Here is a 27,041-nt window from a genome sequence, read left to right on the forward strand (position 1 = left end):
ACCCTGACTGAAACAAATGGAAACCATAGGCTCCCGTTTGCATCACCATTGATTTTAATCTTGACAGATCCGGTGCAAATGGTTTCCGTGTTTGTCCCCATTGTACAAGGGGTAATTCGTTTTGACAGAATAAATAGCGCAGTCGACTATGGTATTGCTTCAGTCAAAACAACGGAACCATCGCACAATGGAGACACACGGAAATCATTTGCACCGTATCCGTCACCATTGAAATCAATGGTGATGCAAATGGAAACCTATGATTTCCGTTTGTTTCAGTCAGCGTTCCGTTCATGGGTTTTCCTGATGGAAAGCTCAGACGGAACCCCTGAACGGAGACCAGACGCAGATGTGAACAAAGCCTTATATGTATGGCGCCCCTTATATTAAACACCTGTATTTTTACATAGTCTAATATTGTTAAATACACTGGAGAGTAAATGTTACTTATAAAGCAGATATGATTTTCTTTATTTATTTTCTTATTTCTTTCTTTCTTTTTTTTGTTTACATATCACAGAAGAAACATGTATAATGGCTAAGTCACGTTTAAATGATTATCATTAGCTTGGAAATTATTAATATTCAACATATTATATGTATTAATGCATTAGAGAATGAAATCATTTGTGACACTGCTAGTCAGTATACAAAGAAAATCAATATTTACATGTATTATGTACAATAGAAAAGTCAACTTGGCAAGCAGATTCTGTAACATTTAAAAGGTTAAATGTTCTACAAAAGACGTCGGATTCTACGTTCTAGCAACAAATGAATCTCTGAATATTACATCTTTATTTGTTCAAGTCTTTTACAAGCAGCTGCTGTCTTAAAGATTCATCCGTTATAAAATGTCTAAATCCGACAATTCATGTTTGCTAACCTTCAGGAAAACACCAACTACCGCAAGCCCATCGCAGTGTTTCACAGCTTCACCAAAACTGCTGTACTTTGTGTTCCAGTGGACCAAGTGAAGCTGCAAAACCCAAAAACACAAAGTTAAGAATATAGTATAGGGAATAACACAGAACTATCCGTCTATCTATCTCTCCTATCTATCTATCTATCTATCTATCTATCTATCTATCTATCTATCTATCTATCTATCGAGCAAAAATCAGGCAGCACTCCGTTTGAGAAGGTGAAAAAAAGAGGGTACTTTTATTGCCCCATAGGCAACGTTTCAGCTCCTTCCCCTGGAGCCTTTCTCAAGAAAGGCTCCAGGGGAAGGAGCTGAAACGTTGCCTATGGGACAATAAAAGTACCCTCCTTTTTTCACCTTCACAAACGGAGTGCTGCCTGATTTTTGCTCTATACATAATTGGGATCTTGGTCTATCCCTTTGGGCTTGCATTCACACTATACCGATGCTGCTGGATCCATTTGTCTATCTATCTATCTATCTATCTATCTATCTATCTATCTATCTATCTATCTCTCTCTCTCTCTCTCTCTCTCTCTCTCTCTCTCTCTCTCTCTCTCTCTCTCTCTCTCTCTCTCTCTCTCTCTATATATATATATTATCTATCTATCTATCTATCTCTATATATATATATTATCTATCTATCTCTCTAGTATCTATCTATCTATCTATCTATCTATCTATCTATCTATCTCTCTCTCTCTATATATATATGTATATATATATATATATATATATATATATGTATATATATATATATATATATATATATTATCTATCTATCTCTCTAGTATCTATCTATCTATCTATCTCTCTAGTATCTATCTATCTATCTATCTATCTATCTATCTATCTATCTATCTATCTATCTATCTATCTATCTATCTATCTATCTATCTATATATCTATCTATCTCTCTAGTATCTATCTATCTATCTATCTATCTATCTATCTATCTATCTATCTATCTATCTATCTATCTATCTATCTATCTTATCTATCTATCTATCTCAATAAATGGGCATGATACAACCAGATCACTTTTGACACATGGAGAAAAAGAGAAAAGACACAGGACAATGAAGTTACGATGCTCTATAATGAAGGAATGATAGACAGTTATGTTGATATACAGCAGCTCTTGGTATTGTGACAAGTAGAGATGAGCGAACTTATGAAAAGTTTGGTTCGGCTAGTTCGCCGAATTTCACAAAAAAGTTAGATTCGGACCGAACTAGTTCGGACCGGACCTGTAATTTCCGTGCGCCGAGCATGATACTGTCCAGGGTGCTGATAGAGTTAATGGGCTGCACTAACTCTTTCAGCAACCTTGACAGTACATGCTCGGCGCGCGGAAAATAAAATTTTAATGTAATAAAAATAAATAAAAAATACATTCATACTTACATTCCTCCTGTCCGGCCTCCAGCGATGACGTTTCATCCATGTCGCCGCTGCAGCCAATCACAGGCTGTAGTGGCGGTCACGCACGTCAGGATGATGTCAGAAGGCCGGCCTCCAGGGATGACGCTTCATCCCACGTGACCGCCTCTGCAGCCAATCACAGGCTGCAGCGGCCTCTGCAGCCAATCACACGCTCCTCTCCTGAAATACTCTGTGCTGCCTTAAACTCTGCGGACAGGTCAGGATCCTGTTTCTTTTAAATGCTGCTGGGGAACCCGCTCGATCCACTATATAAGGCTGCGCTACAGTGCAGCATTTAAAAGAAACAGGATCCTGACCTGTCCACAGAGTTTAAGGCAGCACAGAGTATTTCAGGAGATGAGCGTGCAAATACAGTGCTGCTGTGAACTCTCCTCTTACCATTACGTAGCTCTCAGTCTGTTACCTCTCCTCCACTCCTGTCCTCTATAACACCTTCACATGATTGGCAAGTCACCACGTAATGGTAAGAGCAGAGTTCACAGCAGCACAGAGTATTTCAGGAGATGAGCGTGCGGATCTTGTGCGGGGTGGTGACTTGCCAATCATGTGAAGGTGCTATTGAGGACAGGAGTGGAGGAGAGGTAACAGACTGAGCTACGTAATGGTAAGAGCAGAGTTCACAGCAGCACAGAGTATTTCAGGAGAGGAGCATGCTGATTCAGTGCTGCTGTGAACTCTGCTCTTACCATTACGTAGCTCTCAGTCTGTTACCTCTCCTCCACTCCTGTCCTCAATAGACAGTGAATTCCGATCAGAATATAGAGTAACCTGTAAAAAAAAAGACGTTCATACTTACCGAGAACTTTCTGCTTCCTCCAGTCCGGTCTCCTGGCCATTGCCTTGGTGACGCGTCCCTCTCGACATCCGGCCCGACATTCCTGGATGACGATACAGCCCATGTGACCGCTGCAGCCAATCACAGGCTGCCGCGGCCTCTGAAGCCAATCACAGGCTGCAGAGGCCTCTGCAGCCAATCACAGGCTGCCGTGTCAGAAAAGAAGGTCGGACTGGAGGAAGAAGAGGGACTCGTCACCAAGACAACGACCGGGTACATATGAAATGCTTTTTTTTTATTTTTAATCAGCAGCCTCTTTTCTCTATCAGTGATTGATAGAGACAAGTGGCTGCCGATTTGTATAATATTTTTGACCGAGTTCGGTCAAAACGGGTTCGGCCGAACCCGGTGAAGTTCGGATTCGCTGCGAACCGAACTTTTCCCGATGTTCGGACCGAAACCGGGTTCGGTTGTCCCGGTTCGCTCATCTCTAGTGACAAGTCTTTCATAAAATAACTCCTCCAAAGGTAATATAGATGTGGAACTTTACAATCCAAACCACAACCTTTCTCAGCATCATGTCTTAAATTCAGTGATTTTATTTGCAGATTTTAAAACATCTAAGGGACAACCCTCAATTTTGCCCATGGTGGCTTTTATCTGTAGAGCAGAAGCTACCCAACTAACATGGGCTTGTTTCTCAATTTTTCAACGTTTAAACCTGTTTACACTTACCTCTGCCTCATATTTTTTTCCATTAATAGTGTGCTCGGAGCCATGTCCTTCACAGGATCCCCAGTGAAAGTGGAACTGCTTCAATCGGTAGGTTCCTTCCAGAGCTCCACCTTTAAGTACTGTAATTTCAGAGCAAACAAGAGCTCAGTGCCTACTTATCTCTGCCAGAGGAAATGTACATCCATGTTCTTTTAATAGATACTAAAGAGACCATTGACCCATTAAGACTCTGTCTACAAAGACAGCTGAGAGCTTAAGAATCAATCTCAATTAGCCAAATCAGTTGTGACATGTATCTCTTGCCAATCTTCTTATATACCTTGTTATAGGTTTTTACATTCAGGCTGTGAAGGGTTGACCCTTGCCTGGATGTTCACACGTTCCACCTATGTCCAGACTTTGAGGAACTTACAAATATACAAATAGTAAAAGTAGCCATTATTGGTATGTTTTACCATTTACAATTCAATCTAGGGCTACACTTCGGCTTTGGCCACGACACAGATGGCACGGCCAAAGATCACTGTGTCGCTCTGCCTGAATGAAAGTGAATGTGGTTGCTTTGTGACCTGCAAGTTGCAGCTACTGCGACACCACAGTTGCAAGAAATCCATACCGGCTGGACTTCTTGCATGTTGTGGTATAAGTCGCCATGTAGCCCTAGCCTTACCATTACTTCTCCATCTTACTACTTATAGACAGCAAATATATTATTCTACAGAATTTTAGGCCAATATCTGGACTTGTTTTTAATGGAATTGTATGTGACCATAACACCTTTTATAATTGCTGCATATTCCTTAAAGAGGACCTGTCTTCTCTCCTAACATGTCTGTTATAGTAAATAAGTATATTCCCCATGAAATAAAAATTCCGGAGCATCTTTTCTGGGAACTCTGCCTTCTACTGTTCCTATGTTATACCTCCTAGAAATATATAAACAAATGTATGAATAAATTGACAACTGGGTGTTACCAGTTGGGGGTGTGTCCCTACACAGACTGACACTGTCCAATCAGTGCTGACAGAGTGAGACTGTGTGGGGACACGCCAGTTTGATAAGGGGAATGGTAACACCCTGTTAATTTATTCATAAATTTCTAGAAGGAATAACAGAGGAACAGCACAATGCAGAGTTCTAATAAAATATGCCCCAGAATTGTGATTTTATGAGGAATATAAGTATTGACTAAAACAGTCGTATCAGTAGAGATCACAGGTCCTTTTTGAATATACCATTTTACTCATTAAATGATATGGCATATATCACAATTAATAGAATAGTCCAGCTGTCAGTGGCCAAATTTCCATCAGACAGAACTGATAGATTATAGCGGTTTTGCAATGCAGATATGGCCGCGCAGGTGAAACACAACCAAAACGCTCAACAAAAACACTGTGTGAAGGCATTAAGTCTAGTTCAGCAGTTCTATTGCAGTAGTGATGCAATGACTAAAAAATCTTAACAATGCTGGAAATTTCCCATTACTTTATGAGATGGGAATTAACACTGAAAAATGGTATTTAAACAATCACCCAATAACAGATCACCTAAGAACATCCTTTTTCTTTCAAACCAAATTTTTTCCCAAACGACATACCTTATGAGAAATTACTATTACTAATACACACTTAAATCCATGTAATTCTTCTGTAGATATACCGAAGGTAGCAATCCCAAACCTTTTAATCTCCAATTGGAAATAATTGGGCCAAAGTAAAATAAATCAACTATGGCGCAACAGTATATTTATATAAATTGCTCAGCTTAATAAAAATGTTCTACCTACCAAAACACGACTTCTACAAGTATCTAGTATTAGACATTTATTGTGTGAATTACCTTCTCCAGACCTTTTCTATATTCCATAAAAATTCAACTTGGATGGAACAAACAACAAACAAACATAAGAATATCTAAATGCTACACATTGCTAATTGAACCTTATAAAGATCCCTTAGAAGGCATTAAATCTTTTTTGGAAAGGGTTTTGAGTATGTATATTACTGAAGATCAGTGGAACTTGGCATTTTCTTTTATTTCTAAATTTACTCAATGTATTAACCACTTGAAAATTGCTCGTAAAATTCTTTACAAAGGGTGCTTGAAATTTAAATGACATAAAATCTTTCCTCGCACAGCCCAACAATGTTGGAAATGTGAATCCGTGGAGGGCTCCTTTTCCACTTTTGATGGAGTGTGAATCTATATATACAACTTTTTGATACAAGTATTCCGATTTATATAATTCATACGTGGTTTCACAATCACACCCAAACCAGAATTAGCCTTACTCTCTATTAATCTAGAGAATCCTCCAAAGGTTCAGCAAATATAGGTCCTTCATACATTGATAGTCACTAGAATGAAAAGAGCTACATTTTGGAAAGACAAACATTGTCCTTCTCTTACTGAAATCATAAAAGGGGTCAACGACAACTATTGCTCCGAATATATATCTGGAAGTGCTCTCAATATTTGTGATACATTTTTTGCTAAATGAAAAGTTTTTGACTACCTACAAGTTTAACTCTGTACCTATACAAATGTACAGCTAACCACTATTTTCAGAACTGTCAGTATTTATACCGTTTTATTAACACGTTTTTTATATTGTTCTCTCTCAAAGCTCATTTTTGTATACCTTTAACAATAATCTAATGGTTAAAAAAAAAAGATAGGAATAACCCTTTAATTATTGAAACTATTAAGTTGAGTAATGAAGAATACAGCTATAGGGAGAACATACACATAGACCACATAATGTGACATAATAAAAGGTCATGGCAGCAACATAATAGGAAGAACAAGTCCATTTATAAATAGGATTGTTTGGACATGTAGAATAGTTGGAACTCTCAAGCAGTAAATATGTTTGTCTGGACGATGTTGAGGTCCACAGCATGAGTTGTGAATATTTAGCACATTATCTATGTAACACATAGGGCTGATAAACCGCGGCCCTACCCTGTTGCTCCAGCACAAGGCATATCAGTACACAGCAGGTCCCAAGCTAATTCCATTTTAATATTCAAACGTATAAAATTCATGAGATGATTGTGAGAAAACCAATTAATGCCACTTGATGTACCAGGGCTGAGAGGCACCCAGGGTCAGTGCCCAGAATACATTATATGATTAAAAGGTATCTACACGGCAATTAGTGCTAAAATACAACAAGAGATGACTCTGGATTAAAGGGGTATTCCAATATCTACAGCAAGTGTATATTGCTAATAGTTGAAGTGTAGTTAAAACTGGTGGAGGTGACTCTCAGCAAACAAAGCCACCTAAACAGGGAAGGTCCAGGAACTCAATGCAGGTTAAATGCTATGGTGCTGCTATAGATTTCTCAATAACTGGGGTCATGGAGGTAAGTATCAAAATATGAAAGCCCACCCCTCCTAACAAATCTTACTTACATTTATCCCCTAACAAATATACATAGACACAGTAGGAATTTGGATTATAAGGAAACAGTACTTTTCTGTACATTTCTACTGCAAATAAAAAATAGATTACCATTACATATACGTCCTTGAGAAGTTTCTTATAGGGGTATGTCCATCATATTCCAACAAGATTTATCATAAATGCGTGATACAGATGTAGCCATCTTTACCTTGACTTTTAACGCATTAAATAAACAGTGGCTAGATCCCTTATCTTTACTTTTTCAATGACTTTTCAATGGCTTTTTTTGTGTGCTATCACGCTGCAGCAAGTTATCAGTCAAGTTAAAGATGGCTACATCCGTAGGTGCAGTTCCCACCTGCTGATCAATTCTATGCAGCTGCTTTCCCCATTGCATTCTTTTGAGAGGTTGCTACACTTGCGACTGGTTTTCTCCATTAAAGGACAGGTGTTGCGAAAAAAAAAAATGTTTATATAATTTGCTTTTAGTCTGTAATTAAAATAAATTTTATTTATTTGTGTTTTTGTGTTTTACTTTTTTCTTTTTTTTAACTTTTACTTCTCTATGGGGGCTGCCATTTTTTTTCATCTCTGTATGTGTCGATTAACGACACATACAGAGATGGAATACGGCACATACATCCCCATAGAGAATGCGAATGGGAGTCGTTCCATTCAATATAGTGTACGCCGTCTCTGTGGGAACGGCGCATGCGCCGCTCCCACACAGTCCAAAAGGAAGGTCTTCGGCAGAGCGACATCCGGCGCCATTTTCATGTGGGCCGGACAGTAAGATGACTACTTCCGATCGCGGCTTCCGGACATATGTTCCAGGCAGCGAAGACGCGAGGAGTAGGTTCGGAGGCAGCAGCGGCGGCTGGAGCAGGTAATTTATGTTTGTGTATGTGATGTGTGTATTATGTTCGCGTTATACTGTATGATTACCACTGTATCTAATCCTCCTACACTGTGTGCCGCCATTTTCTGAGCGAATTCACAGTGTAGGAGGATTAGAAGATTCAACCACCTTCTTCTCCTGGCACTAGTCAGGATAAGGGAGGGGGGATTGTGTGAGCTCACTAGAGCGTGTGTGTCTACACCAAATTTGCAGCATAAAGCAATGAGGTTGCTTTACCACATTGCAATGCTGCAATTTTGGGAATTGCTCCCTCAAGTGACCAGCACATGGAAATGTTATAAATTAGGATCTCATTTATAATATTTCCTGACTTGTGAAAAAATAAAAAATATGAAAACAATGTTTAATCACTTAAATACTAACTGTTTAACTGAAAAAAAAAATTAAACATTTCTAGCGACACATTCCCTTTAAAGGGAACCTGTCACCAGCATTTCACCTAATAAACCAATGATACCTGGTAGAAGTGGGTGAAAAATCATTTTTATGTAACCTATAATAAACTTCTTGGTAGCTCTGTACTTTTAGTATTCAGTTTTTTAGTGTTCCTATGCCATATGCTAATGAGAATGAAAAAGTCATATCTTTGTTCCTCAAGCCTTTCCGTGTTAACCCCGTCTCCTTACTTTTGATTGACAGCTCGTCGCCTCCCCCCAGAACACACAAAATACCGCGCTTGTGCATCAATGTCCTGTTCTAGTGCATGCGCAAAACGGGACACTACAGCGGCGCAAGCGCAGTAACTAGATTTGGGGCCCGGACAAAACAGGGAAGGGTATCGGACCATACATGACGGGAGCATGCATGTTATCTCAGACGAGATTTTGCCATTCTGGGGCGGGCCTGTTTTTGGTGGTGGGCGGGCATAAGTAGAAGAACGAACGAGATTGCCGGATTATTACCATAAAAGGTGTGAAATATTTGCAGCCCGTTATTTATGGTCGGAGAAGGAGTTTAGGGAGGGGATAATGGCAATGAACTTTTGACAGAAGTGGCCAGCGAGGGGTGAGTAGAGTTCAATAGGTGACATGCTGGTGACAGGTTCCCTTTAAGGTCTGTGGAAGTTAGAGAAATTGCCATGCGGGAAGTGCTCAGTTTTTTCCTTAACGCCGATAGACTCTCAACGTAATGGCACGATCCCTGTTCTCGCGATAACTGAGGTTCCCAGAGGTAAGACCGGCACCTATCACGCATTTGTGGCATATCCTGTGGCTATATGAAATAAGAAGTCACCTCAATGAATATTTAAAGGGGTTTTCACAATTCTGATTAGGAAATGCTTTTATAGTGCAGTTGTCCTCTAAAATTTTGGTAACCAAATACATGACAGGTCGAATTATTAAGCGTTATCTTTAAAATCAGGCCAAAAAGCAACATTATACACTTTACAAAGAAAGAATAAATCTTTCAGTAGTGTGCGAACGTAACCTGATAGCATTTCATGGTTCTCTACAAAGACTGAAAGCTCAGAGCCATTTTGGCAGAAATTTGTAACTGTGTGTATCTAGTGACAGGCAATCCAGAAACTCAATAATGCTTTGTGTCAGCGTGCTGGCCGTCCCAGCAGATAACACCTTATTGTTTGTATAAGTCACTGTGGTATCAGCAGTCACGTACAAACTTGCACCTATTGTTCCTAAAAATGCAAAACATAACAGATGATGAACCCAGTCATTCAAACCCCACAGCCGAAATGTATATTCTCTATAATAATCTAATTTCCCATATTTACCAGACATTCTGGACTTTGTAACATTTTTGTGTTGACATTTATGACACGTTATGACTGTTTAACAGTATTATTGACATTGTTTAGCAGAATTTAGCAGTAAAGATGTAATATGTGCTTGTCTAACTAACTAACTAACTACTACTAACTAACTAACTAACTAACTAACTAACTAACTAACTAACTAACTAACTAACTAACTAACAGCATAACAGATCTTAACGGAAGGATTTGCGTTTAGGATTCATTGTTCTAGAAGTTCCTTCTTGTTTGAAGCCTCCCCCAAACTAGACTGACCACAGGTTACCGCTGCTGTGACCCCCCCCCCCCCCTCCAGTGCTCAGCTCTGATCTATAGGAGAAATGTGGCAGCAAGTGTTTAATTCTCCTGCAGCACCACCATTGTGGAAATAAGGCATTACATGGTGCCTATTGAAATCAATGGGATGTCTGTGTAATGTACAGACGGTCTGGGTACTCCAGAGAGAGAGTTGCTCTTTCTAGTAATTTGTGGCTACGCTATTGCTCCTACTAAATAACAAACAGATGTAAAAGAGGCTAACTAATACAAACTGATAGCGTTAGCCATCAGAAAAATCCCTAAAAAAATCAATAGGGCTGTTAATGAATAAGTTTTTCTGTAAAAACAACAAAACAGAATAAGGCTATACTGAGGCACACACAGGAACATGACATGATTTTTTTTTTCTGTCAGATTCATACAGGATCTAAAAAACAAACTAACTTTGTATTCCTCTGTAGGAAAATAACAAAAAGAAAAACACTGGTGCAAACAGAGCCTTAGGCTTAGGTTTCCTTTGCTTTTTGAGAGCAAGAATGCTCAGGATCTGTTAGGATCCTTTGCACAATGGATCCCTCATAACCGCCATGACTTCCGCTGATGAGCCAAGACAGTTATGACGGATGAGTTGCATGGACAAAGCCTTGGACTTGATCCTATTTACGTAAATTGTACTTTAAAATATAGACAAACCTAAAAATCTGCCGATTATAAGAATTTATACATAATATATAATAATAGTGTGCTGCACAGAAAGACATGATCGCATCCGCCAATATTGTCATGTGCAGCTCATGTAAAGAGAGTCAGGGTGCGGATAAGGCTAACTGTATAAAGAACAAGTATTCCAGTCTACCTGACTGAACAGAGGTTATAAAGGTTATCAGTATAAGAGCTACTAATCTAAGATGTCAGTCCAGTCACCTGCTCAATGAATATTTCCGTTTTTTTGTTTTAAAATTGTATTAGTTTTACATAATAAAGTGTTATGACAACTATACAAAAAAATCTGAAGAAGCAAAAAGAGGTGGCAGACAAATTTCACCAAGTGAAATATTGTTATACAACATAAGAAACAAACCCAAATATCTTAATTAGAAAGCATGAAATCAACCGGGAATATAGTGGGGAAAAAATAACTATCTCACAAAAAAAAAAAGAAAGAAAAAAAGAAAAAAGAGTAGAGACGAGACTTGTTGTTTATATCATCTAAAAATGTATGAATCAACATACCTGATCCATGGAGTCCAAATTGTTTTAAATCTCTCTTGTTTATCCAAGACAATACTAGAGAGTTTTTTTTTATTAACTAAGATCCACATAAGTTTTATTCTGAATAAAGAAAAATCGACCACAGCCTTCTTCCACGATCAGGCTATGGCAAGTAGACCACAGCCTTCTTCCACTATCGGGCTTTGGCAAATTGACCACAGCCTTCTTCCACGATCGGGCTATGGAAAGTCGACCACAGCCTTCTTCCACGATTGGGCTATGGAAAGTCGACCACAGCCTTCTTCCATGATCGGGCTATGGCAAATCGACCACAGCCTTCTTCCACGATCGGGCTATGGCAAATCGACCACAGCCTTCTTCCAAGATCGGGCTATGGCAAATCGACCACAGCCTTCTTCCACGATCGGGCTATGGCAAATCGACCACAGCCTTCTTCCAAGATCGGGCTATGGCAAATCGACCACAGCCTTCTTCCACAATCGGGCTATGGCAAATCGACCACAGCCTTCTTCCACGATTGGGCTAAGGCAATGCGAGAAGCCAGAAACATATAAGAAATCAGGATACCAGAATGACGTGATACATTAGATGGAGCCCGATTAAGAAGTGCCTTCCAACTTTCTTAGGTCATAATGATTAACTGTGAAATTACATTTTTATTTGTTTCTTATTTATTCTATCAATTTATTGAGTGGGACATGGACAAACGCTTTTATACTAATTCTTCATACTCCTGAATATTATTAGATTAGCATACAAAATGGTTACTACCATTGAGGGAGATATATGAAATCCTTTTTTTTTACATTCTTTTATTTTTGGGGTTTTCAATATCTAAATAAAAATAAAAGGGTCGGCTCACAGGCCACAATAATAAAATATATTTTTCCTGGGCTCGCAGGCCATCCGAAACAGCAAAACAAACACTGACTCACAGGCTGTAAGAACACAAATACAGGTCAAAGATGATGAATGTTAACACGATTTATCAATTTTTGTGCACAGTCAAAGTGTTGCGATTTGCCAAAAGCAGCCAATCAGATTACTTCTTTAATTTTTAAAAGGGACTCTGAAAAATGAGAGCTGAAATCTGATTGGTTGCTGTGAGCAACTGCTCTACTTTTCCTTTGCCCAATTTTAATAAATCATTGTTACGGATCTGTTGCTTGATCCAGAAGGCTAGGTTCACGTAGGACAGTTTCTGCAGGTTTATTTTAAGCCAATGCAAGGAGTGGATACAAAAAAATGAGGAGAAATACAAGTCTTTACTCTATACTTTTCCTGCATTAAAGGTGTTGTCTCATGAAGATCACTCCTGTCTACATGCCCTATTAGGGCATATTGACATAATAGAGGGGGGTCCTCCGCTCTAGATCAGCCCTCTATGAGAAATAATGGAGAGCAGCTCTATATGAACGGCACCCGTTCTGGCAGTCACAAGCAGTCCTTGTATTACATAGACGGGCATTCATCTTAGTGGTGACCATGTAATACTACATTTACTGCAGGGGAAATGCCTGGCTGGATTCGACTTTCTCCGGCAAATAGCTGATTTTACCGGGGGAAGCCTAATCCAGCCCGGCACTTTCCCTGCAGGGAAAATGTGCCTTGAACCGGATGTGTGGCGATCAGCTGATCGTCCTAGCAGCCAAATTTTTCAAGGATCTCCTGCTGACTTTGGTTAAAATAACCTCTAAAAAGCTGAACCAAACTGCCCTGTGTGAACCTGACTGATAACAGTGAGATTTCTTACAGTCTCTTTTGTAATGGTTATAAGTTATTAATAAACATGGATTTCACCACTTTTTGTGGTCTATGTGTCTTTATTTAAAGGTTCATGAATCCTACCATATTATGGCTCTGTACAACCTCCATGATGTATGAAAATGGCACTTATAGAAGTCTATGGGCCCCTACTCCAAGTTTATACGACCAAATACAAAAGGTTTTCTATCAGTTTACATCCATATTTAACAAAAAACAGAGCTTTTCTGCTCTAGAAATACAGACCAAGTGATTGTAGTAGATGGGAACACTACATCATTTATACTTTATATTTCTATCTGTAGTATCAGTGTACAAATACACAATGTATAATACAGTTTATAAGGCCAAGTAGATGACAGCAGTGTATACACCTCTCGAGCCGCTATTGTAGACCGGTACCACTAATAGGGGGCTGCTATGTGTTCTTATTATAGAATGGATCAATACAGAGCTGCAATTTCACACTATCGTTGGTCATCAGCAGTCACTACTATTATTCTTTCTTCTGTACAAGTCAAGATACTCAGAAGTTACAATTGTCTATCATGTATAGGAATTGCTTTTGCATATTGTAATTTATTTTGTGTTACTTTGGTAAACTATTGTATATCCGTAAGACCCGCAGGGCACGATGATGATACAGGCTCAATCTGCAGACCAGACACATGAATACTCACAGTCCTATTTATTCATTAAATACAAATTAAATTGAAATCACCTATAGTAAAATGTACTACTATAAGAGGAAAGGCCGTAAGCAGTACTTATATCACTCTGGCTCTATGTCCATTTCTTATGTGTTGATTCACAAATAACCTATGAGACCTTATGGATAAAATGTGTGTAAGGCTATATTCACACGAGCGTGTCTGATTTGCGTGTGGAAAAAAACGGAGAGTATTTCCTACATCTCATGTCCGTGTGCCATCAGTGTGTATTGCGTATGGCATCAGTGTGCTTTGCGTGTGGCACCCCTTTTTCACGTCCGTGCAAGCACTTTTTTTTTCTGCATTTCTTTGATGTGTGAAACCGTCAGAACACGGATGTCGCCCGTGTGCTGTCCGTGTTTTTCATACACCCATAGACTTTAATGGGCGACTACCTACGCAAAAACGCAACAATATAGGACATGCAGTGAGTTTTACGCAACGGACATTCGCTGCGTGAATAATCACGCCTGTCTGAATAGCCCCATTGAAATGCATGGGTCCGTTTTCTGTCAGTTATTTCAGCGCACAGCACACGGACGAGGAACACGCTCGCCTGAATGAGCCCTAATGGTTACAAAGATGACAATGCAGTTATAAGTTAACATGCACTTCGTCCTTCACTGAGTATTAGAATTTCCAAGTCATTTCTATCTGAATTATTTGGGCGCAGGGACTCAGATGACTTCACAGGAGCATTTACTGTAGCACAAATTACTTACTAATAAAAGCTAGAAAGCCAGCAAGATAAAAGCAGCATGCAAGAGTTAAACTTTCCTGATGGAGGAGACCTGCTTATCACTCCGTTGCTTCATCTTGTCCATATTCTTTTCCATCTTAAGCGGCAAGAAACCTGACTCTACAATTGCCATTAGGTTGTTCAATAATGCCACATAGCAGTAATTAGATTCTAGTAAAACAATGTTATTATTATAAGGTTTAAGCTAAGTTCCGTTAAAATCTCATTATAAAGAACCATAAAATAATTTTCTTGATGCGTTGGAATAATATGTCTTCTCCTTGTACTTATGCGAATGTGAGGCAATTTATTATTTTTTAACATCTTAAATAGAGATAGCAGAACCATAAGGGTCCAATGCCAAGAAGTCCTGCAGTTTACATAAAACCTGGACAACGTTCAATGCTCCTTATCTCTATATAGGAGTGTGTGGGGGTGGGGGGGGGGTACTCTTATCCTGTGTGGCACCGGGAAATAAAACTGCAGCATAAAGTTGTTTGCTTGAACCAACCAGTTTGGAAATGTTTTGAAAAGTCTGCAGGGATGAACGCTGCAATGCACCAAAGTGTAATACATAACTGGCACGCACAGGCAAATACTTTGCATGCTAAAATGTGAACTGCAAAAAATAAGGTCACCTTTTCAAATTACTATTTTTTGTTAGTCACTTTTAAAAGGAAAAAATAAATGGATTATAAAGAGGTTATTGCTACTATTATTCTATCATTATTACTGCTGGCCATCAGCAGATTGCCACGGGTCCGGCAGCGTGTCTGCTGCCTGGGAAAAGCTGCAGGCGGGCGGCTGTACATTACTCCTGTGCTGGCGTCATTTAAAAGAATGGGTGACAATGTAATACATGCCACTCTTCACTAGGGCAAATAGCAGTGGACAAAATCACTATGATGTCCATATGCCCGTTTAGGACCTATGGGTAAGGGCTGGACAGCCCCTTTAACTAAATAAAGCTCAACAAATGTAGTGCTCTGTGGTCAATTGTGCAATCCGTCCCTATGTCACTATGATGCAAGGAAATCAGGCCAGCTATTACGGGTCTGACTGGACTCAAAAAAAGATACGTCAACACTCCATTATCCATGACCATTATCAAGAAACCGTACCAAATTTCAAGGCAACAATCTGAAGAGACATATGGAGGAGACTGTGAAGTACCCCATAGTATTCAATAGCGTGTAATCTGCAATAAACCAGGTTTAGCATAGACCATGACAGCTAATATCTGCTTGGCTGTGATGAACGACTGCTTCGAACTTTATTATCAAACCCTTTAGATCAAGAAAAAACTGATAGAAATCAGTAACTTGATAACAAACCCAAGACAATATCATCTGTAGATCAAGGTCATTTTTTTTATCCATGATTTATTATCCCACCCTTCCGCTGTTGCAGCTTTCAAGCGTCCAATAAAACTCAAGTTTTAGAGTAAAAACATTTAAATATTCAATATTTGAGACATATTAGCTAAATATGCAAAACACAGAACGATACTATACAGTCATAATTATACCCAAGAGTCACAATGAGATAAAATAGGAGGGCATGAGGGAGGACTAAAGGGGGAACGGATTAAAAACGACCATATGATTTGAATCAATATCTATTAGTGTGATTTCACCAAAATATTTTCTTATGTTTTATAAAACAATTTATAAAAAGATATAAAAATATTTTATAAAACAATATATATAAATATATAAAAATAAAGTTTAAATAAAAACTAGTATACTCTTCCAAAAGGATTTCCCCTTCGTTATATTGGAAAATTTTTGAAGAATTAGGTTACATAATGGTGTTTTTACTTTTACGGAAACTAAACCAAAGTTCTGCCAACAGTGACCAGTGAGATCTTGGTATATAGTTTATGAATTGTCAGTTTAGATGTAATGTTCTTTGTATTTATTAACTAATGGAGCTGGATTTAAAGGAAGAGTGAGTCTAGGGACTACTTGACTACTGTCTATGGTCAGGGCAAATGACGATAGTCAAAAAATATCCATCATTATATAGCATTGGTTGATCTGTATTGAAGATTTCCTCCTGCAAACTTGCTAAATCTATTTGATTTAAAGTCGTCTGAAGGTGGACATGCTGCTTTCACTTCAAAAGTCAAAGCAATGAAATCCATATGAATCAATCAATGTAGGAAAAGCTAGTTCTAGAAATATATCTAAACTGTATTGATTTAAGCATGAAGTACTTCATCCATAGATTAATAAAGGTGAAAAAAAAAACAGGAAACTTGGAAGACTAATTGGAATCAGATTGTCATGGATGATAATGCATAGTGTCCTCCAATGCTACGGATCTCCTGTTGAATTGATATTATGCAATTCAATCATTGATAAAACAAGAATAATCTAAAATCCATGTAAACAGAATAGTGTACTAAATTAAAGGGGGCAGAATATTGCAAATTAAAGTATAAAACATGTCAAAAGCCATAAAACGTGACAAGGTTTACAGATCGGGATTTATTTTTTCACAGCGAATGAAATTTGGATTTTGGGCTTGTTTGACAAATCTCATCCTGACAGCTTGTTAGCAATTTTCTGATCATGAATTGACACAGTGGACAGGCAAAAATAAAAGGTGGGGAGCCGAAAAGAAGAGGGACACGAGCACTAGAAGCCCTTGTGGCTGTTAATGTTCCCACAAATGACTACAATGGAATACTACACTAAGGGGGGGGGGGGGGTTATATTATTATGGGATTTCTAACCCTAGATAAAGAGCGACCCCCAAAAAAATTACAAGTAACTATGGGGACCCAAAACCCAAAGGTGTTTCCTGGTATGGTTGCCATTAGGTATGATACGCAGCCAATGTCTAAACATGATTTAATTTAGGTGGTACTATAGCGCTAATGCTGCTCATATACTGTAGTATATATATATATACAGATGTAGTCAAGTTTATCTTGACTCTGATAAATTGCTGCAGCGTGATATCACACAACAAAAGCCATTGAAAAGTCATTGAAAAAGTCAAGATGAATTTTCTTGACACTGTGTATTTAATGAGTTAACAGTCAAGTTAAAGATGGCTACATCTGTATATCACAATAGCCCAATCCTGATTAAATATCAAAATAGGTCATTCAGTTACTGGACATGTTGGTGAATGTTTTCATGCCGTTGACATCGATACGCGCATCTTTGCCGTGACTCACAGCAGAATACCTGCTGTTCAAAGGATTCTATCGCTGGTGTGAAGGCCAGAGTTACCATTATACGGACCCCTGAGGATGAGTACCTGAAACGCGTAGGGTCGTTGTACTGTTTATGGAATGTTTGCATTGGGGATAGTCATATTGAGTTACACCCAGCACTAGGAGATCCGATTCTATCGGACACCTGTGCTTCATTTGGGGAGTGTACTATTGATGTGCCCTGGATATATGCTGGTTTCAGACAAAATATCTAAAAACACCGAGTTAGATGTATTATAATGACTCAGTGTTTTCTGTTTAATACGTTTTTTAATAATCACGGTGGGGCTTATGTTTACAGTGGTGTGTTACCCCTGTTTTTAACTAGTTACTAAATAAAAGGTATTTTTTACTTTATTGTTACTTCAGTGAACCATATAATATAATTTACTCATATTGTGGGAGCACAATTAGATTTCTATCAAACTAGACAGTGAAATTACATTTAATTCATACAGTTATTTAATTTCAGTTTATCTAGGTATGGCAGCCTTTGCACTTTCTGAATTAAACACAGATGGGTGGATGAGTGAGGCCAAAAGCGTCTTTTCTGAATGTGAACTGACGTATTCAGTTCAGGGTGCATCTCTTAAATCCACGTTCAAAAATTTGAATAGATTGCACAAAGATTATACTAGAAGTTGGTGGGAGATCCAGAGTCTGGAAAACTATTTAAAGAACAAGATAGTTCCCAGAGGTCTCAGGGTCCCCATTGTCCCAGCATCAAGATTAAAAACCGCTAATATTAAAGAAAGGTGGGAGCAGGAGATTACAGGGAGCTCACTTAGGCTGATGCAGATTCTGGTAGAGGAAGAAAAGGTCCAGTTTGACTTCATTAGTGTTGAGCTTAAAAAAGAGATTGAGGCAGCCAAGTCTTTGGTAGATACCCCTGGTTTTGATAAAAGGGACAAAATCCTCCAACAAACTTTGGAAAGGTTCACCAACCATCTCAAGGAACGTAAACACTTCCAGTTCCAGAGAGATCTACAAGAATTTAGGGAGAAAAAAGCGTATGATTTTGTCACTACACAACAACAGCAATATCAACAGACCAATAGGGGGCCAAGGGAATCTGACCCTTCCACATCAGAGAGTGAAACTACAGACTCTGAAAGAGTGGGCCCTTTCTTTGGAGGCAGTGGTGGGAAACACAAATTTAGGGGAGGAGCAAGAAGTAGAAATAGAGGCCGTGGGAGAGCCTCTTCTAATAGTGGCAACAATTTTTTAGCCAACAATCCTCCCATTTCCCGCTATATGCTGAGGGGTCAAAAGGATTAGTGAAAGGGAATAACATGGATAGGCTTCAAATCATCAACCTCTCTGAATATATTTTAAGTGCATCAGAGATTACACTATTAGAAAAGGGACTGTCATTTGTCCCTACAGTTAAATTTGACTCATTTTCGTGGATAAAAGATCTTAATTTGTTTGCTCGTAAACTGAAATGGATAAAATTTTTCAAACATCATAATAGAAAAAAATGTATGGAATTGGGTTTGGAGGAGTCTGATATGGAAGGCCTTTCGGCACTCGAGGGGTTATTAGAGGAATCTGGACGCACTCCAGGTATAGGTCCTTTCACCAATCTTAAAATGAAGAGTAGAAAATTGCCACCTATAGGAGATTTTACCAATGTGGATTTATTTGTGGACATGGTGGGAGATGAGATCAAAAATCTTAGTCAGGATAGCAGGGGAATGGATAATAATTTGTCTTGGTCTGAACGACTAGCTCTTACCACTTTAGAGAAAAAAGAGAATATTGTTCTCAAGTCATCCGATAAAGGTGGGAACATTGTGGTCATGAGCAGGGATGGCTATAAGAAGATGTGTGAAGACATTTTATTTAACCACGACTGCTATACCATTTTAAAGGATAACCCCACGGCATTATTCAAGAAAGAGTTGCTGAGCATTTTGAGTGATGCAAAGAGCAGATCTTTGATTAGTGCAGGGGAGTTTGGGTTTTTATACCCACAATTTCCTGTTATGGCGTGTTTCTACAGCCTGCCTAAAATCCACAAAGGGTACCCTCCTTTACGTGGCAGACCTATTGTTTCAGGGATAAATAATCTAACTCAAAATGTAAGTACATATGTTGACCAAGTGTTGCGCCCTTTTGTTTTGAGTCTTACATCATATGTACGTGACACTATGGATGTCCTGAAACAGATTGATGGCATTTCCTTGGAGAAAGATACATTTTTGGCTAGTCTGGATGTCGAGGCGTTGTATTCATCCATACCGCACAAATGTGGTTATAAAGCAGTCGAGTACTATTTGGGATCTAGAGGTACCCAGTTTGCAGCTCATAACCAGTTTGTCATGCAGTTATTACAGTTTGTCCTTGAAAGAAATATTTTTATTTTTGAAGACAAAATTTACCATCAGAAATGTGGTACTGCAATGGGGAGTCCTACTGCTCCCACCTATGCAAATTTATTTCTTGGCTGGTGGGAGGAGACAATTGTCTTTGGGGACAAATTTGTCAACTGGACTTCATCTGTTGGTTTATGGATAAGATATATTGATGACGTGTTGATCCTCTGGAACTCTACAGCGGATGAGTTCCATAATTTTGTAGCAGCCCTCAACATGAACGATGTAGGACTTAAATTCACATGTGAGATCAGTGAGAAAGAATTGTCTTTCTTAGATTTGAAAATCACCAAAACACCAGATGGCACTATCCACACCAAGGTACATAGGAAAGAAACAGCAACAAATAGTTTCCTGCAATGGAATAGCTGTCATCCTCAGTCCCTCAAAAGTGGCATACCAAAAGGCCAATTTATGAGAGTACGTAGGAATTGTAGTTCTATGGGTGACTTTTGAGTTCCAGGCAAAGGAGCTCAAAACGAGATTGAAGGACAGAGGTTTCCCAGAGAGGGTCATCAGGAAGGCCTATGAGGGAGCAAGGGATGCTGATAGGCAATGTCTTCTGATCCCTAAAAAACGGAAAGAAGTACAGGTCACAAGACTCATAGGTACCTATGATTCCAAACAAAATGATATTATGCAGATTTTGAATAGATACTGGCGTATTCTCAGTTCTGATGCAGATCTGGTAGATCAGATCACACAGAGGCCGTCTGTCACGTATCGGAGAGGGAAAAATATAAGGGACAGAGTAATGCATAGCTGTTTTGACCCCATTTCACCTAGGGGCACGTGGCTGGACAGACAAATACCAGGTACCTTTAGGTGTGGCAGTTGTAAAGCCTGTGATTTCATTTTTAAAGGCAATAGCTTCACTAGCGTAACCACACAGAAACAATACACTATTCGGGATTATGTCAATTGTAAGACTGCGGGAGTGGTCTACCTAATCACATGTCCATGCCCCCTAAATTATGTGGGAAAAACAGCACGACAATTCCGTCGCCGTATTAGGGAGCATGTTGGAGATATTGTCCATGAGAGGGATACCCCAATATCTAAACATGTGCATGTCAAACACCAAGGCCAGGCAGCATGTTTAAAATTTCAAGCTATTGAACTTGTCAGACCCCCCAAAAGAGGAGGTGATTGGGATAACCTGATTTTACGCAAAGAAGCACAATGGATCCACAGACTGGAATGCATACATCCAGCAGGTTTAAATGAGCAGACAAATTATACATGTTTCATCTAACATTTTATGAACGACCTATCTCCTTGGGATCCTTGGGGTGGGTGAGTTTATAATTGTTCAACATACGTAGTTTTGAGATGGCTTTTCTGGTCTGCCGCTTTTCAACGGCGACCGTCTCTCGGTCCCCCATATTTATGAGGGATCGTATTTTTCTTTCCACCCTATAAGTGATTAATACTTTATAGTTGCTATGTCAGGCAGCCTACTTGCGGTGTTTAACTGTCCCGCGAGATTTACCTATATTCTATCATCGTGCAGCGCTTACCTTCTCTCACTATGGCAGTTTGGGCGAATTGTCCTTGACTTCTACTGCGCCTGCGCGAGCGGTCTGATGCGGCCGATGATGACCCCTGGTTGTCAGCTGACGGCGAGGGGTCACATGGGCAGGTGTCACTAATCGTGAGGGTGCGGGGATTGGTCAGTTCATGTTTGCCGCTAGAACACGAGGGGTGGAGTTTAGCGCTTATAGTAACGTAGCGCCTGCAATGAAGTATGCCGTTGACATCGATACGCGCATCTTTGCCGTGACTCACAGCAGAATACCTGCTGTTCAAAGGATTCTATCGCTGGTGTGAAGGCCAGAGTTACCATTATACGGACCCCTGAGGATGAGTACCTGAAACGCGTAGGGTCGTTGTACTGTTTATGGAATGTTTGCATTGGGGATAGTCATATTGAGTTACACCCAGCACTAGGAGATCCGATTCTATCGGACACCTGTGCTTCATTTGGGGAGTGTACTATTGATGTGCCCTGGATATATGCTGGTTTCAGACAAAATATCTAAAAACACCGAGTTAGATGTATTATAATGACTCAGTGTTTTCTGTTTAATACGTTTTTTAATAATCACGGTGGGGCTTATGTTTACAGTGGTGTGTTACCCCTGTTTTTAACTAGTTACTAAATAAAAGGTATTTTTTACTTTATTGTTACTTCAGTGAACCACATGAATGTTTTCATAAACTGAATGAAGAAGACAGGTATTGACCTCTGGTGTGTACTAAACTGGCAGAGACCCGAGTCTTTCTCCTTGGCACACTGCCACTTATGTCTTACAAGACTTCTGTAGGATGAAACGTGATGTAGTTGGCATCACGTCAAGTCATATAGCCAACTGTAGTGACTACACAGATATCTGCTTGATGGTACGTGTATGTCGTATATATGCAGTGCAACTAGTGACAGTTGTAGGTGGTATTTACAAGCAATATATATGCCGTGGAGGTGCGGATATCTATTACTGGTTTCTAGTTTGAAGGGTAACCTGGTAGCGAGTTGTCACCCTATGCAGTTTGAGGTCCTGGTAACACTGATGTATGGTAAAACATCTTTCCTTACTCTCCTAGGTACGGCCTTTATATAAAAAGTGGACCTCGCTGTTCTAGTCATCAGAAGTGCTTGATATCATACGACCTCACTGGGCTGAGAAGTTGGACCATTGGACCTTTTAAACGTTTTTTTATTGTGATTTAATTAAAGATCATTCAATATAAAATGAAAGGTTAAAAACTTTCTGATGCACTTTGTATATCAATTCCTTACGGTTTTCAAGATATTTGCTGGCAGTCAGTGCAAACATTTATTGCCTACATTAAGAGGCTGAAAGTCTATCCTGCTCATGTTCTCCTGGCAAAGATGCAGTTCTTGTTTTACGAGCGATCTCTAATAGACTGTAAGGAGAGATTCACTTGTGAGTACGGCCTCCTGATCACGGCCGTACCCGCCTGCACGGTCCGTGATTACGGCACGGACGTGCCACAGACAGTCGCCCGCATTTGCGGTCCGTGCTCACTTGAAAAAGTATTGGACAGTCCGTAAATGCAAAAAATAGGACGTGTCCTATTCTTTGCGAGTCATTTCTACGGCCCGGGAAGGTGCGGGAAGGTGTCCATGGCCCATAGAAATGAATGGATCAGTATTTTTATCCGCAATTACGGATCTGTAATTGTGGATAATAATTACGGTCAAGTGCATGAGGCCGAACACATCTTCAGGACTATGCTATCAGTCTGTACATTGAAACAAGAATTTTTCCATTCACTGACTGCAAGCCAATATTTTCAACATTATACATAAACTATATTAGAAAGTTAAACCAATAAATGTCATGAAGGAAATAATGAAGATTCAAATTTTAATGGATATTTGATATTTTAAACGTCATTTTTTCCTGCAGAACCTTTATTGGTTTGGCTTTATGCCTTCAAGCAATTATAGATTTCTATATTTTGGGAATATTAACTGGTGTTATCTTAGAAAGTTGCAGAACTTTAAATTATACACGTAATCACCCACGAGGCAGTGATGGTGTAGACTCCAAATTATTTTGGTGACTCATATGGCTCTTATACGGGCATGTGGGCATGCTGAGAGTTGTAGTTTCACACACTTTAATGGTTGCAGACCACCAGGTTCATGCACTTTGTATTGTGGTCAAGCACAGGGACCTGTAGAGCTTTTCTAAATCATTTGTACAAACACCTGCAGACCCGGGATAATAAATGAGACCAATAATGAACTGCTTAATTTATTGCTACAAACACGCTCTTCATATCTATCAGGGGACTCCGCAAGCTGTTAGCATCAGACAACTGGAAGTCACAGCGGCCGCTCAGCAGTAACTTCAGCTCTTCATTATATTCTATTATTTACCACTATTAGGCCTCCTTCACACTCAGAATTTTTCTGCCAATTTAAACTGCATCAAAAAATACTTTGAAAAATTCTAGGGTAATTAAAATAAAATATGCAGGTTTTTTTTTAGGCATTTTTAGGCGCTGTGTATGGCGGCGTTTTTCATTTGACGTCATTTTGTAAATGTGTTTTTGTTTTTTTTGCTCTTTTGAAATCCGCGAGACAAATCTATAGGAAGAACATCTGAAAAAACGCCAAACCCAGTGCATGCTGCGTTTGGACAAATATGCCGCTGACCACAAAATTGCCTCAAAACATCACAAACCAAAATGCAGTTGTGTGTAGTGCGTTTTATATTTTACTATAGACTTTAATGTAACATCTGGCCGCACTAAAAATCGCAACTATAAAGCCATAAAAACGCTATTCAAAACACCATTCAAAATGCAACAAAACGCTGTGTGTAAATCCAACCTAATACAATGACGGTGCAGCCCCTCAAAGTGAGTCCAGGGAGAATGTAGCTGTTATTCAGGTTGCAAGTAGTAAACACGTCACTCCATAAAACCTATGATCTCCTTGTATGGTGACTCCAGAGGTGAAAGATAATGATCTTATAAACTGGTGTCCCTGCACAGAACTTCTCGTTGTACATTCTGTCAATAAATCCTACAATGACACAGTAGCCAGGCAATGGCATTGGCTTGTATGTGTAAGTCATATAAATATAATTAGATAGATAGATAGATAGATAGATAGATAGATAGATAGATAGATAGATAGATAGATAGATAGATAGATAGATAGATAGATAGATAGATAGATAGATAGATAGATAGATAGATAGATGATAGATAGATAGATAGATAGATAGATAGATAGATAGATAGATAGATAGATAGATAGATAGATAGATAGATAGATAGATAGATAGATAGATAGATAGATAGATAGATAGATAGATAGATAGATAGAAAGTCCACCGTCCAGCAGCACCAGCTGAAATTATGGATGGGTGGACGCCTTAGGAGCCCGATCATGGCTCCAAATCTCCAATAGATGTTCAAAAAGTAGGCAGCACTCCAATTCAAAGTGAAAAACTTGCTTTTAATAGCCCTCGTGCAATGTTTTCGGCTCTACATAGGGAGCCCTAAAAGTTGCACGAGGGCTATTAAAAGCAAGTTTTTCACTTTAAATTGGAGTGCTGCCTACTTTTTAAACATCTATGATAGATAGATAGATAGATAGATAGATAGATAGATAGATAGATAGATAGATAGATAGATAGATAGATAGATAGATAGATAGATAGATAGATAGATAGATAGATAGATAGATAGATATGAGAGAGATAGATAGATAGATAGATAGATAGATAGATAGATAGATAGATAGATAGATAGATAGATAGATAGATAGATAGATAGATAGATAGATAGATAGATAGATAGATAGATAGATAGATATGAGATAGATAGATAGATAGATAGATAGATAGATAGATAGATAGATAGATAGATAGATAGATAGATAGATAGATAGATAGATAGATAGACAGACAGACAGACAGACAGACAGACAGACAGACAGACAGACAGACCGACCGACCGACCGACCGACCGACAGACAGATAGATAGATAGATAGATAGATAGAATGGCCGGTGCTGAATAGATAAAATAATTACTATAATATACATTAGAAATGAATGATTATCGTTAATTTTTTTTATCGTTTTCTCCAGTAAACATTGCCACACGATAGAAATGTTGCGCTGCTTTGGAACGAGAAATGTGAGTTGGCGCTGGTGTTACAGTAGCAGTCTGAACCTTCACTATTCTCGTGTGTACACAACATATCTATTACAGATAAGCCGGCAGTAACCTTGAGATGTGCGCACCTGTAACCAGTGCAGGTACAGAGTGGCAGACAAGGCTTTCCAGCATAGAGATTAGGTTGCCACTCACAGCAGAGCACAATGCACACAGTGTTTATGTGTCCTATGGGATTTAGTGAGAAGACTTTTACGTATTTCTAGGTAAAGGATCTACTTTGGGAGATTACTGCAATGTTACTCTTATATATGAAGTGAATACATCTCCTACTAGAAATTATTAAATATGATGTTATGGTATATTGCCAGGATATGTTATAACATTATGATTGGTTTGGGTCCGACCTCTGGTACCCCCACTAACCCAGAGAATAAAGGGGCTTTTTCAGTAGCAAAGTGACACCACGGAGAGATTATAGTAGAATAATTGAATGAATGAATGAATGAATGATTCTTTACTGGTTGAAATGTGGTACATTATTCTATGTAATATAAATTACACCACAACTCAACAATTATGAGCAATGACAACACAATTCATTACAATGCAATGTTTCTGCCAAGCTTAGCATTACGCGGTCAATGTCCAGCTAATAACTGCATTCAGTGGAAAAACTGACCTGATCTGTCTTCAGAGTCTTCAAACTCAACGTTAAAGGCATGGCCATTATTCAGGATGACTTTCGCAGTAGATGGGTCATAGCTGATGTTCAAAGGTTTAAGTGCTGGGTCGTGTTTGGCTTCAGTTGTTTTAATATCGATAGGGGACTGGGATTCCCCAAGAGCAATCGGAAAGGATTGATGCCACGTGGCGGGTCCTATCAAAAAAGAACAACGAATTATAATATATTTACATTAAAGATGTATTGTATCATAATTGACAGCAAATCAATAATATGCTGGATATAATCATCTGTAATACACTCCAGACAACAACTATGAATGCTGACAAGGTGTTTCAAGGTCAAAATTCAATGAATACGCTACAATGTTGCAAAATGTTTCAAAGTTTAATCAGT

At 39.0% G+C, this 27,041-nt stretch overlaps 1 protein-coding gene across 3 annotated transcripts in view; it reads right to left on the reverse strand.

Annotated features, from left to right (window-relative positions):
- The window catches only part of LOC142651395 (carbonic anhydrase 2-like), a 40,008-nt gene that overhangs the window by 10,836 nt on the left and 2,131 nt on the right, over nt 1-27,041 (reverse strand). For all 3 annotated transcript variants that reach the window (XM_075826038.1, XM_075826040.1, XM_075826039.1), the window contains exons 3-5: nt 26,643-26,840; nt 3,882-4,000; nt 887-979 (exon numbers count right to left, since the gene is read on the reverse strand). In XM_075826038.1, the coding sequence (XP_075682153.1) occupies nt 887-979; nt 3,882-4,000; nt 26,643-26,840 (410 nt within the window). The remainder of the gene's footprint in view (nt 1-886; nt 980-3,881; nt 4,001-26,642; nt 26,841-27,041) is intronic.

The sequence above is a fragment of the Rhinoderma darwinii genome, chromosome 5, assembly GCF_050947455.1.
Source record: "Rhinoderma darwinii isolate aRhiDar2 chromosome 5, aRhiDar2.hap1, whole genome shotgun sequence".
In the NCBI taxonomy this organism is placed as follows: Eukaryota; Metazoa; Chordata; class Amphibia; order Anura; family Rhinodermatidae; genus Rhinoderma; species Rhinoderma darwinii.